The sequence below is a fragment of the Littorina saxatilis genome, linkage group LG5 (assembly GCF_037325665.1).
Source record: "Littorina saxatilis isolate snail1 linkage group LG5, US_GU_Lsax_2.0, whole genome shotgun sequence".
Lineage (NCBI taxonomy): Eukaryota > Metazoa > Mollusca > Gastropoda > Littorinimorpha > Littorinidae > Littorina > Littorina saxatilis.
The window spans coordinates 42,166,135-42,180,850 of NC_090249.1; the positions used below are offsets into that span (position 1 = coordinate 42,166,135).

Consider the following 14,716-nt stretch of genomic DNA (forward strand, 5'->3'; position numbering starts at 1 on the left):
ACACAACCAAATCTTTAAACTTTTCATCTTGGAAACAAAATACCATATCTTCTCAAGCCCTACAGTGCAAGTACACATCACTAATTCTCTCAGAGAGCTCTAGCTCTCTCTCCTGCACACACACAAACACATACCTGTTGACGACCTCTCCAACTCTCTTTCAAAACTCACATGCTTAATCATTCTTAAGCGCCATCAGAGCATCAGCATCTTGAACAGTGAAGTTGCACACACAGATGTCTGGCAGGAACACACACACATAGTCACACACACAGACACACAGACAGACACAGACACAGACTCTCTCTCTCTGTCTCTCCCTCAAAACTCACAAGCTTTAGCATTCTCGAGCTCCAGAAGGGCTTTAACATCCTCCACAGTGAAGTTGCGAGTGCTGATGCCGTCCAAGATCCCCTCAGCATCAATGATGTAACGCTCAATGTTGGTCACCTTGATGCTGGCCAGGATCTGACCCAAGATCTGCTTCACAAACTGCACAGCGTCTGAAAAACAAAATACAAAAATCATTAATTATTAGTCTGGATTACTGTTACTTACTTTGTGCCCGTTATGCCTTCTGGCATGTAGACCAGCACCGGATTACTACTATAACTTGTGTTAAATTGTGTCCCCTGAAACACAACACAGGTCATTTCAATTTCAGTGATTTAATTAACTCTTGTAGACTCGTGTAACTTTTGTAAAGTTATGTAAAACTTGTTTCTACCTCCTAACCTTACAGGCTTTTTTTCAAACATGCATCCCACATTCCCAGTCACTGTACACCATTTTTAGGAGTTTAAAATGACTCGTGCATGATGCTGGCCTAACCCTAGAAGCCAAAGATTACTTGGTCCAAACCCTACTCAGGATTTCAAGAAAAAGGTAAAGATGTCTCACTTTCTGCCATGACGACTTGTTCACGGATGAGAATCTCTGTGTCCGAGGCGTCGGTGGTCAGTGCTTCTATGGAGTCTTGTTGCTGTTCCGCTCGAGCGACTCCTTGGTTTGCCTGCAACATTAAAGGAATAACCTGGATCGTAGAGGTTAGTCGAGGAGTCTAGCATTTTGCTAATACATTTTCTTAAGACCTTGCCTTTTCAGGTTGTTTTTTTATAACCTTTAAAGTTACCCCCATTTTAACACTTCCTACATTTTAAAACTTGATTTTTATTGACTAGTGTGTGTGTACATAGACATTGTTACAAAGTTTATGTTATGTTCTTGTAAGATAACTGTTCTATTATAATGGTAAGATTTTTATTCATTTATTATTTTTCAATTTTTAAAAATATTTTGTTAATATGTCATTGTTAAAGGTGATCGTCTACATTTTTGCTTTTTTTCAATAATCTTATGGTTAGATTTTGCTAAAAAGTTATGTCAGATGATGAATGAACCATGGGGAAAAAAGTTATAGAAAAAAAAATATATGTAAAAAACGATTTTATTTTTGGGTAGCGTGACTCACGCTTCCAATATTTTGTTTTCTGTTTGCTGAGAACATGTGCTTTGCCTAAAAATACTGACCAATCAAATTCATGTCACTATGCTTATAGCCACGCCCAAACAAGTGCAGCAACAGTTTGACACTGGAGCGCTGTCCACGCTTTTTTTTAAACGCACGAAATGCACGGGATTTGAGAGAGTTTTGCGCTTGGCATTTTCCAAATAAGGATATCCTGCTATGAGTACTACGCTGGAATACTACAATGAATTTTCAAACGGCTACACTGGCTTCGTCTTTCCTGATCGAAAGGGGGTGTATTGTTGATATTTGTAGATAATAGACTCTGCATTTTAATGGTCAAATGGCGATTTCGGTATAAAAATGTAGACAAGGACCTTTAAGCGTGGAGAGCACAGACATCTGTGGTTCACCCTATTTAAGCTCTCATCATTATTGATTTTATCATTCTTGTTATTATCATTATTGTCTCATGGTCACAGAGGGTTCCACTGTCTATCCAAGAGAACTGACCTTGTCGAGTGTGTCCCTGGCGTCACTCTCCACAGTGTCCAGTCTGTCCTTGAGAGGGTCCATCATGTCCTGCATCTCGTCCTGGTCAAGCGAGTACAGGTCAGCCACTCTAGGCTGGAGACATTACAATGGCAGCGTTACTTTTCTAGACATCCGTACCAACGACTATACAGAATCAGCGACCTTAAAACACAAAAAATCTTTTTCACAATCCAAAGTATGATTAAAGTATTTCACTGAGAACAGTTTTGGAAACGCTCAATACTGTTTACTATTAAAACATTTTGTAAACAGTCGTTCCCTTTAAAAACCAATTCGCAATAGGTCATCAAGTACTGTCAATGTTTTATTTTTTTTATAGTCCTGAAATTTTCCATAAATTACTGCCCCCATTCACATTACAAGAAGAAGGCTATTCTTTTGCCTCTTTCACAAAGGAACCGTCCCAACAAAGACCATGCATTTAGCAAACACAACAGTATATTCTTCTGATCTGCAAGAACAAGGACTGTGAGAGAGAATGTAATGAACTCTGGGAAAAGCAGAACAGACCTCATCTGTTTACTGCACAACAAACACTGCAGGTATCACCAAGCAATATTTACCTGAAGCTCTTGCATCGGTCTCAAATAGCAATATCAGCTGAAGAGACGATAAACAAAATAAAATAATAATAACAAACCTGCAGCTCTATAAGAGTGTTGTTGTACTGTGCCAGGCGGTTGAAGGCAGCCACACCCACTGACACATCGGCAAGCTGTCGGCGTACGGTGGTCACATTGCGGTCAAGGACGTCCAGGTCATCCAGGAGAAGATGGATACAGTAGTCACACTCTGTGGCCACATAGAAACAACAACAGTTATTAGCTTTCCAGGTGTCATTTTGATTTTCCCCGAGAGAGAGAATGTGTGACATGTGTGTGTGTGCATCCATCTATCGTCTTTTTGTGTGAAAAGAAAAAAAGGGATAAGTGAGATACTTCATTATATGGCGTCTCTATCTTTTCTAGCTGTCTCAGAGTAAGATCTGCAAATGCACAGTTCTGACAACTTGGTCGAACTATCTGCAGTGAAAGAAAAAGGGCGGAGTGGGGTGTCTACAGTTACCTTTGACACAAATCCCAGGGCTTTTTAAGTCCATAAGAATAGTCACTGTATGAATATCAGGTTATAAAACTCTTCACACAAAGACAAAGCGTTACCTTGGCAACCCTGACCAGGCACCAAGACCCAGCGGTCCAGGCAGCGGTCACACATTGTTCCCGTCACACCAGGCAAACAGTTGCAGCGTCCAGTCTGGTCATCACATCCCACCGCTCCGTCAGTCAGGCAGTTGCACTCTGGACAATAAAACAAGTCGCGTAAGGCGAAAATATAAAATTTCAAAAATAAATTTTGATTTAATTAATATACTTACCAACTCACATAGATAGCATTAACTTCAGTTAAAGTGCTAGGACACTGAACTACGCTTCACCCCAAAGGGGAAGCAACCCCCTAAAAAAGAACGGCCTTGACCTATAACCCAAGCTATACAAGAGTCGAGATCATACCGTCACGTGACCTATCACGCGTGACTCAACCGCCGCCATGTTGAAAGCTCACTCCCATTGAAGAGATCTGTTCATTTTTAGGGAAACCCTAAGCAATAACTTCGTTTTGCGATAAGACATTGAAGCACTCTTACATGGCAACATGGGGAAATAATTCTGAAACAAAAACCGTATGCCATATAAGGCATGGTCCTTGGTGGTTATTTCACTACCGGTGTACTGCGCCTGCGCAGGATGTATACCGGTGAAACTCATTCCGTATTGAAAAACATACCCCTTTAAAAAATTTGCGGGGCAGGCTGGGAGGGAATTCAGTATGTGAGTTGGTAAGTATATTAATTAAATCAAAATTTATTTTTGAAATTTTATATTAAATTACATATTCTTACGCAACTCACATAGATAGCAGATTGCTAATTTAGGTGGTGGGCAAATGAACTCACAGTTAACATCTTGCAAGTATCTGGCCTGTAGCTACAATAGCTGGCAAACCGAAATTTCTGTTCTGCCGAGCACCAGATACGTCCCCAGGAAAACATAAAAAGACATCTTCTGCAGAAGATGTCTAGTAGATGTGTACTAAAATAGCGGGTACTTAAAATACCCCGCCGATAGAAACTCATGACTACGTCCTTGAACGTTCAATGAGCTGCATTCATGACTTATGTAAGTCTCTCAGACTTGAGAACAGGTAAAGAAGAGGCCTACACTCTGACCTCTTGAGCCCGTGCTGCCTGAAAAGGGAGGACTGACTGCCCCCCCCCTTTTTTCTTGCCACCACTGTAGGCATGCCTAATCAATGTGGCAGTCCATTTAGTTAAGGTTGACTTCACTAAATCATTGCCTCTAGAAGAGGCTAATTTTGTCAAGGATTAAACAATCCGAACTCAAAACCTCCAAAACTAGGAGCAAGTCCCAAGTCGGGACTGGAGATTTGCTTTCAGCCAACCAAAGGGAGGTTCCCTTTAATCACACTGGCTACAAAGAACCCAAGCGAAAATATTTTTGCGACCTAGCTGTGTCAGTGCAACTGATATCACATAAAGTCTTAATTCAGAAACGTGGGAGAAAATTCGGAAAGCCAGGATAGATAGTTCGCCACCTGCATTGAACGGAGAGAAGTGGAGTTCTTTCCGTTAATATACGCCATTAGTTCCAAGCCAGTCAAAGTGACACAAAAACGAAGACACTGAACCCCTAAGAAATCTCTAGACCAGATCCAGAAGCCCCTGAGCGTCTCAATGATTCCCGTACAGTAGACACCCATGTGGCTCGAGTGTAAAAAACGGCGCCCTCTTGCCGGCCTAAAGGACTGGCAACCAAGATTGAATGGGCCCATAATGTGCGACCAAAAGTAAAGTCTAGAGTATTATCCGGGAACAGGGAGACGAACATTTAGCAGAAGGTGATAGTACCAAGAGGCAAAACTTCTATCAGCGGCTTCTCCAAATTCACCAGAAGGAGTAGAAGCGCGTAGTGAGATAGAGTCCAATCCGAGTGGGCATTCTTGGCCGACTGACTAGAGTCTGCCAATACATAGAGCCTCTCAGAAAGGTACTTCACTGCTAATAAGATCTCGTGGTGGTAAAAACCACATCAAAACCTCGCATGCTCGCTGAGGCAGTGATAGGGAGCGAGATGCCACCCCCTGCTTATTGAGATAAAAGACCACTGTGGTGTTGTCTGATTGAATCAACACATGTTCTCCCCTGACAAGGGAAAAGAATTCCACAAGAGACAGAACTGCTTCACTGGTGGAGAGAGAACCAACGGGAACGCCCTGCATGAGCAGTGGTGTGAGAATCCAAAGATTGGTTGTGTCTGTGAACCAGACAGGAAAAGACACTAACATGTTCCAGCTCTTCATTTGATTGCTTAGAAAACGAAACCAGAGCCCTGAAGATCTGAATTAAATAAAAAGTAGCCACTTCCGATCTATTTTGTATATCCAAAGGTGGAAGTAAACATAGGCACGATCTATAAGTGACCCAACAGGAAGGGCCCCAGTGCCTCCCTCAATAAAGTGGGAGTTCTAATCGCCCCTCCAGCCGTTGTGGGAAAACACAGAGGCAGAGAGAAGAGTGGAGCCGAACGCTAAGACTCCAGTTGACAAGTGCCAAGAGTATGCATGAAAGCGTGCTATTGTTTGCCCACTGAACCCTACCGCTAAATCGCCTCGAGGGGATAAATGGTGGGTATTTGGCAACGTGCCATGCCGAGAAGAAGATAAAAAACCAAAGCTGAGAACGGCCAGCTTAGCGCTTTTCTCTGATAAGAGAAGCCGAGGCCTGCCGTGGGCTTTTCCTTTTGCTGTGAGATTCTCTCTGTTAGAGAAGAGTCCGCGTGCAAAGAAGAGGATTCGCAAAGAAAACCCTCGAGCAAGGAAGAGATTTAAGTCTCACCGACAGAACAATACTGTCGGCCGAGGCCTTTTCCCAGACGAACAGCAAAGCTAAACCCTTTGTATATGTGTCCCGACAGAACACAAAGGCATCCCGTGAGTACGAAACCGCACAAGGGAAAGAACGAATCAAAGTCTTGTACCAAGACGCGGATAACAGACAGAAGAGCGGCCACAATCTTCCACAGCCAGGAGATCATTGTTCTTGAAAACAGACAGTTTCTCCTTGCTATGAACATTAAGATGTATGATCGACAAGTACGGTGCAACCGGAAGCGGTTCCGTAGTACGAAGAAAGAATAAACTAAGTTCTTAGGCTTGGTGTAACCTAGGCCTACGGATATCGCTCAGCGAGTGAAGCGTTACTTGCGCGGGTGACGCAAGCGAAAGCAACGCCGCAACGCTGCCCACAAAGGAAGTGATGGAAAAGGAGAATCATATGAGAAAACTTCCACAAGGTCAAATTCTAGAGCCAGACAAGAAAGCGTCCCTGCGTGTGTAAACCGCATGTGCATAAAACCGTGCCGCAACAGACATTGTTCGGCTGAAACCTTAGCCAAAGAGGCCAGGAGTATGAGGACGTCTTTCACGCTAGAGTCGTTTCGAAAATCGAAAGGATTCAACGACACCGCGACCGACCGCGAAAGAGATCGAAGAAGTGTCTCTGAAAGAGACGCAAGTTCCAACGAGTATCTTCCCGTCTCCTCCAAACCAAGTAATGCGCCTTCAGAGTAAGCACAAGTTTGTCCAGACGATAGACATCCTCCCTGAGATTAGCCAACTCCGGAGTGACCGGAAGCGGTGCACTCGGCAAAGCGTAAGTCTCAAAAAGACTGTGATGACGACGGGAGAGAGCAAACTTGCGTGAATGAAACGAAGTGCTCGCTTCCGTAACTGGTCTGAGGCAAGCCATGGCTGAGCAGCATCAGGAGCCTGACCGTGTGCAGCCAGTAAAGGCACAGTATCCACAGGCAAGCTATTCTCAGAACCCGAAGTTCTAGCCAGCACCTTGGAAAGTTCGTAAGCAACAGAAGGAGACTCGCTAAAACGATATCCCTGAACTTCCGTTAAAGCAGGGCGGAAATCACCCGCCACTGAGGGTGGTGGTGCCGCAGAGCTTGTCATAGCTGTCACCCCTTCAGCGAAGTACTTGGCAGACACCTGAGCTGCAGTAACCATAGCTGGTTAAACTTTGAGTGACAACTTGACATCAACTTCCTCCTCAGAAACTGAGTGAGAATCGTCGAACTCCGAATCTGCTGAGACTGGACCGTGAAAGTCGCTGTGACTAGCTGCGTCACTAAAACGATCCACCACAGGCGAGGCTGATTGCAAAACGGAAGAACCGTGCAAAGCCTGCCCGAAAGCAGCTTCCTGCCCAAAAGGAGGAAGTTGAGACATGTACACATTCACCGGAGACATAAAAGTCTGCCCGTGAGTACATCTGTCTCGTTGTCCGGTGTCGACCCCCCGTGAGTTCCGCTTGCTAAGAGCGATAGCCTCCGGGAGAGTCGAACTTTCACCCCCCGGCCGTGGCGGGGGGGCTACTAGTTCCGGCCCAACTTGTTGTCCGGTGTCGACCCCCGTGAGTTCCGCTTGCTAAGAGCGATAGCCTCCGGGAGTCGAACTTTCACCCCCCCGGCCGTGGCGGGGGGGCTACTAGTTCCGGCCCAACTGGAACACTTTCACCAGAGAACCTGGCTACCGGTGAACCTGACTAACCTGTAGAGCGTGAACGCTCCTCGTATGAAGTAAACACACTCCTCTGCGTGCACGTCAGCCGAAGTGACTGTGCATGAAGGCGGAACCTCGATGCGTGAAAACAAACGTCGCCCACTCCCGCCGGGAGCGAGCGCAAACTCGACGAATGGTAACATGTTATACATTTGGGTCGAAAACATCTCAAAAAGGGAAGAAAAACCATCTTTAACACAAGTATTCTTTCCCACTGCGTTCGCCTTTGGCTGAAGTAACCTAAATTTAACCTGCTTCAGCACCGGCATGATTGTACTCATAGGGTCCGAAATTTAACAGACATTCTTTCTTTCTTCTTAATATGGTGTTTAAAGCCATATGTACTCGATGACTATACACGCTAATTGCTTTACCCACAGCTGGAGACATGCTAAATTAAGTTCCCTGCAAGATATTGTGGTCTAGGACCTCTTAAATGTTGAGATATTAGAATTTATTTTGATCTAGATCGTCCTATTTATCTAGATTTGCCAACAGAGGTAGCGTTGACGCAAGGGAAATACCTCCGCGTCTTTGTTGACATCCTCACTTTCAGAGGCTAGAACAAGCTGTAATACATGTAAATGGTCCGCGCATGGCGACATATCGTCATTACATGGTCCTATGATGCGTTTGACATCGATTATGGGCAAACTACACTTTGTAAACACGGGAGCGCGTACATATGCCTTTAACGTCGTTTTCAACCATTCAAGGTTATTTAACAGACGTAGTAGTAAAACAGAAAAGATAGTGCCTTTGCCTTTCTCTTTATGCGAAACTTAATAGGAGAAACCTCAGCAGCTACTGACTAGTCTGTGGTTTCTAATTCTCCTTGTCAGCCATTGCTGACAAAAAAACAGTCTGAGTTATGATATTGATAAACAACAACCAGACCGAACAACGGAGAAAGAAACAAACGCAAGCAAAAGCGAACAAATTAGAACGAGCTCACCCAGACTTGTGCATGAGAAGCAGGGACCTGTAGACGGGGTGAAAACACTGTCTTCTCGTGTAGGCTCAAAGCCTGCAGCGTAGTGTAAAAAGCGTCCGAGCTACTCGGTGCTGAAATGGGAGTGAGCTTTCAACATGGCGGCGGTTGAGTCACGCGTGATAGGTCACGTGACGGTATGATCTCGACTCTTGTATAGCTTGGGTTATAGGTCAAGGCCGTTCTTTTTTAGGGGGTTGCTTCCCCTTTGGGGTGAAGCGTAGTTCAGTGTCCTAGCACTTTAACTGAAGTTAATGCTATCTATGTGAGTTGCGTAAGAATATGTAATTTAATACAACATTTAGTCAAGCTCAGTCGAACTCACAGAATGAAACTGAACGCATTGCATTTTTTCCGCAAGACCGTACACGCGTAGCATCCTCTGTCCACCGCTTGTGGCAAAGGCAGTGAAATTGACAATCCAGAAAAGCGCGGTAGCGGTTGCACTGAGGAGGATAGCACGCTTTTCTATATCTCTATTCTTTTTAACTCTCTGAATGTGTTTTTAATCCAAACATATCATATCTATATGTTTTTGGAATCAGGAACGGACAAGGAATAAGATGAAATTGTTTTTAAATCGATTTCGGAAATTCAATTTTAATCATAATTTTTATATTTTTAATTTTCAGAGCTTGTTTTTAATCCGAATATAACATATTTATATGTTTTTGGAATCAGAAAATGATGAAGAATACGATGAACGTAATTTTGGATCGTTTTATAAAAAAATAATTTTAATTACAATTTTCAGATTTTTAATGACAAAAGTCATTAATTAATTTTTAAGCCTCCAAGCTGAAATGCAATCCCAAAGTCCGGCCTTCGTCGAAGATTGCTTGGCCAAAATTTCGATCAATTTGATTGAAAAATGAGGGTGTGACAGTGCCGCCTCAACTTTTACAAAATGCCGGATATGACATCATCAAAGACATTTATCGAAAAAATGAAAAAAACGTCTGGGGATATCATACCCAGGAACTCTCATGAAAAATTTCATAAAGATCGGTCCAGTAGTTTACTCTGAATCGCTCTACACACACACACACACACACACACAGACACATACACCACGACCCTCGTCTCGATTCCCCCCTCTATGTTAAAACATTTAGTCAAAACTTGACTAAATGTAAAAAGGATCATGAACTGGAAGGCACACTCTCCTTGAATATTCTAGCTAATATTCCAAAATCACCAAGTCCTCTAAAATCAGTTTTCTTGGTTGGGAACTACAGTAAAACCTGAGTCTAGCGGACCCTTGTTGTAACGGCCACCTGCTACATACGGACAGTTTATCATGGCACGAACACGATTTCAACAATAACTAACCTTTAACGGGCGGACACCTGCCACTTACGGACGCGGACACGATTTTTCGGACCGTAGGAAGTGTAAACACTGTCACAAACGGACACAACGTACATAAAAACGCAACTTCGAAAACTCGACTGTTATGCAGTCAGTGCTCGGCAGCCGTAGCCGTAGCACAAATGGTTGTTGATTGGTTGTCCTGTCCCTTTTCTGACCAATCAGTGGCTTGTTTAGATGGAGACCCACTTTCGCTCACTCACTTTCGCTTCGCTCACTTTCGCTTCGCTCACTTTCGCTTTTCCGCATTGTGGATACAGTCACAACCAAAAGCAACAGTAGACTACTGTGTTTGAAAATGGAATCTCCAGCAGGAAAAAGAAAAGCGTTGACTTTAGAGCAGCGTGTCGCTGCCTTGAAAAAACTAGATAGCGGCCAATCATGCCGAGATGTGGCGAAGGAGATGGGATGTGGTAAAACACAGATCGCGAGGATCAAATCGGAAAAAGAAGACGTGATGAAGGAGTGGGAGTCAGGTGCGCGAATCGACCAAAAAACTGTGAAACGTCGGAAAACGCAATATGAAGACCTGAACAACGTGGTATGGGAGTGGTATGGCAACCATTTATCATTTACCACTCCCCCCTTCCCCCCTCCTACTAATCTCTCTCTCTCGATCTCTCTCTCTTTGTAAGCAATCGTTCGAAGGAAACAATAGTTAACACAGCTAAATTTCTGTTCCATGCATTTATGCTCAGCTGAGACTAGAAAAACTGAATGAAACAAGAGCTGACCCAATTTGGTCGAGACACACTGCGGAATTTCCCGTTGAATGACTGATGAAGAGTCAGCTATTTTTAGCTTTGTGACGTCCGACTTGCGTAAGTTTGAATGCACAGTGTGTGTAGGGAACGGGGTAGGTGGGGGGGGGGGGGGGGGGATGTTGTTGTTGTTGTTTGCTACATCATCATACATGTATCATTTGTTTACTCACATTTTTAGTGAGTCTCATGTTCAATCCAATAAATACATACTACAGGACTTACATGCTCTTTGTAAAATATTGCCCCGGCCCCTCCACCTGTGAAGAAGGGACACCTGTCTAATAGGGACACTATTACCATTCCCCAAGGGTGTCCGTTAGAGACAGGTTTTACTGTATTTCAATTTGTTTCAAGAAATTCATGCGTAGCTCAAGCTCATTTTTGGCTCACGTAAGTGTAGCCTATGCGATGGTAAACTCTGTCTGTCTGTGTGTGTGTGTGTGTGTGTGTGTGTGTGTGTGTGTGTGATAGAAACTTTTGAAGACGTCACATTATGGCGTAAGAGGGTTAGACGTCACGTGAAGGAATTACTGAAAGTCTCGGTCATTGTTATTTTGAGCGGGCCGAGACTAGTTGGCAGTCGTGTCCCTGTAAGTAGGCTACATGCAGACAGACAGACAGATCTAGATCTAGTGTCTCGCTTTCTTGCACAGTGTCACCTATGCTTACTGTGTGTGTGTGTGTGTGTGTGTGTGTGTGTGTGACGGAGTGATTGAGTTTGTGTTACTGTTTGTCGATTTCTTACGTGAGCCTTGAAGCTTCGCCTCTTGTTCTGCTTCCCTTAACACAATCCCTGCTCCAGTAATATTAAAGCAGCTTTCATAAATAATAACATTAGTACCAATACTAATAACATTAACAATAAAAATCATTTAAATAATAATAATAATAATAATAATTATAATAATAATAGTAATAATAATAGTAATAATAAGTGTTATTTAGTATAAATATAATTTAAACTCTCTTTTTACTGTGCCTGTGACTGGTGGGTACCACCAGTCACAACCCCTCGGTCTGCATGCTTTTATGGTGCATTTGTGTCTTAAATTGTGAGCTGATGTCAGGTATGTTTGACTGACCAGCAGTGGGCCGCTCACTTGGCTTTTTACAGGTCTGCGCCCGCGTCGCAGCAGCGCTTTTCACTTGCTCTTCACACAAGAATGGAATCCAGCGGAGATCCTTTTCGCTTCGACAAATGGTCTGCTCAGCTCCCCAGCACGGTGGCGGAGGAACTTTCTCAAGAGGGCTTTGACAGCAAACTAGCCCTCCTTCACGCCACCAAGGAAGACATTAATTCGCTCAAACTCAAACGCGGCCACCTTGTCGCTACCTGGGCCGCCATACTCGCCCTCCAAAAGGAAAATGGCAGAGCTGTACTGGCAGGGGCAGACGATACGGCGACAGGGGGCACAGTGGCTCAGCAGTCGCTGCATGAACTTTTACGCGGACCCTCGCAATCTGCTTCAATTGACATCGACAACGGGCGATTTCGAACAGGTGAGGGCGCCTTACGCATAATCGAATTTGTGGGGACTTGTGAAATGCAGGAGGAGGTGCACCTCAGCGGGGGCATCTCACTTCGCCTTCCCTCCCAAAAACCCAAACCAGAAAAGGTAACGCCGGCCCAGTGGATTGCGGCTAACAGCCGGATTATGACGAGACTCCTCGAATCGGGCCAACTGACAGGAAGAGGGGCGCTAGAGTACCTAACATATACCGCGAAAGTGGGGGAAATGGCCGCCCGCTACACGTGGTCATCGGTTATGATGTATGACGACCAGTATCGCCAGAACCAGGCAGCAGAAGGATACAAGTGGGGTAGCGACTCCCAGCACCTCGCTCTCGTGGCCCTGCGGGAGCGGGGACCAACACCACCGCAGAGAGGGCAGCCTCCCGCCCCTACGGACACCTCTGGCCATCACCTAGGACCCAGGAGGGTGATGGCCCCCTCAGGCAGGGAGGTGTGTCACCAATGGAACAAGGGGCATTGCAGGTATGCCCCCCGCTGCCAGTTCGAACACGTGTGTTCGGTGTGCCTCCAGCCTGACCACCCTGCAGTCAGCCACAGCTTCACACAACCGCCTGCTCCTGTCGGTGATCAGAACCCAGTCTCCAGATAGGACAAGGCGCAGCCAACAAAAGCTAACAAGGTGGGAGATAGCAAGTTAGAAAGCCCCTTTTTGCCACAAAACCCTTTTAGTTGTGATTGGCTAGGCAACAAGGAAAATATATCATCCATTTCTAGAAAGGTCGAAAAATGGGAGGACGAGTTAAAATGTGATTCTGATAGAAAGTTCCTATTAGAAGGCATAAGGCAGGGGTTCAGAATTACAGATGAACATTGTGTAATACGTACAGCAGAGGGTGATAATCACAGATCAGCCATTCAGCATAACGATGCAGTAGAAAAAGAACTTTTGAAGCAAATTGCGGCAGGGAATTATGTTTTGGCCTCAGAAAAACCTACCATTGTTAGTCCTTTAGCAGCCATTGAAAAAGACGACGGTGACATTCGTCTCATTCACGACGGTAGTCGTCCTATGGGTTGTGCTATGAATGACTATGCCTCAGTGCAACATGAGCATTTTCAGACAATTGAGGACGCATGCTCTTTGGCAAAACCGGGTTACTGGATGGCGAAGTTGGACCTTAAATCTGCGTACAGATCTGTACCAGTGCATAGAGATGATTATAAAATTTCAAAAATAAATTTTGATTTAATTAATATACTTACCAACTCACATAGAAAGCATTAACTTCAGTTAAAGTGCTAGGACACTGAACTACGCTTCACCCCAAAGGGGAAGCAACCCCCTAAAAAAGAACGGCCTTGACCTCTAACCCAAGCTATACAAGAGTCGAGGTCATACCGTCACGTGACCTATCACGCGTGACTCAACCGCCGCCATGTTGAAACCTCACTCCCACTGAAGTGATCTGTTCATTTTTAGGGAAACCCTAAGCAATAACTTCGTTTTGTGATAAGACATTGAAGCACTCTTGCATGACAACATGGGGAAATAACTCTGAAACAAAAACCGTATGCCATATAAGGCATGGTCCTTAGCGGTTATTTCCACTACCGGTGTACTGCGCCTGCGCAGGATGTATACCGGTGAAACTCATCCCGTATTAAAACATATACCCCCTTTAAAAAATTTGCGGGGCAGGCTGGGAGGGAATTCAATATGTGAGTTGGTAAGTATATTAATTAAATCAAAATTTATTTTTGAAATTTTATATTAAATTACATATTCTTACGCAACTCACATAGAAAGCAGATTGCTAATTTAGGTGGTGGGCAAATGAACTCACAGTTAACATCTTGCAAGTATCTGGCCTGTAGCTACAATAGCTGGCAAACCGAAATTTCTGTTCTGCCGAGCACCAGATACGTCCCCAGAAAAAACATAAAAAGACATCTTCTGCAGAAGATGTCTAGTAGATGTGTGCTAAAATAGCGGGTACTTAAAATACCCCGCCGATAGAAACTCATGACTACGTCCCTGAACGTTCAATGAGCTGCATTCATGACTTATGTAAGTCTCTCAGACTTGAGAACAGGTAAAGAAGAGGCCTACACTCTGACCTCTTGAGCCCGTGCTGCCTGAAAAGGGAGGACTGACTGCCCCCCCCCCCCCCCCTTTTCCTTGCCACCACTGTAGGCATGCCTAATCAATGTGGCAGTCCATTTAGCTAAGGTTGACTTCACTAAATCATTGCCTCTAGAAGAGGCTAATTTTGTCAAGGATTAAACAATCCGAACTCAAAAACTCCAAAACTAGGAGCAAGTCCCAAGTCGGGACTGGAGATTTGCTTTCAGCCAACCAAAGGGAGGTTCCCTTTAATCACGCTGGCTACAAAGAACCCAAGTGAAAATATTTTGCGACCTAGCTGTGTCAGTGCAACTGAAATCAC

At 44.4% G+C, this 14,716-nt stretch overlaps 1 protein-coding gene across 2 annotated transcripts in view; it reads right to left on the minus strand.

Annotated features, from left to right (window-relative positions):
• Positions 1-14,716, minus strand: part of LOC138967179 (laminin subunit alpha-like) — a 168,539-nt gene that overhangs the window by 86,578 nt on the left and 67,245 nt on the right. For both annotated transcript variants that reach the window (XM_070339694.1, XM_070339693.1), the window contains exons 43-47: positions 3,184-3,321; positions 2,664-2,815; positions 1,982-2,095; positions 901-1,012; positions 333-503 (exon numbers count right to left, since the gene is read on the minus strand). In XM_070339694.1, the coding sequence (XP_070195795.1) occupies positions 333-503; positions 901-1,012; positions 1,982-2,095; positions 2,664-2,815; positions 3,184-3,321 (687 nt within the window). The remainder of the gene's footprint in view (positions 1-332; positions 504-900; positions 1,013-1,981; positions 2,096-2,663; positions 2,816-3,183; positions 3,322-14,716) is intronic.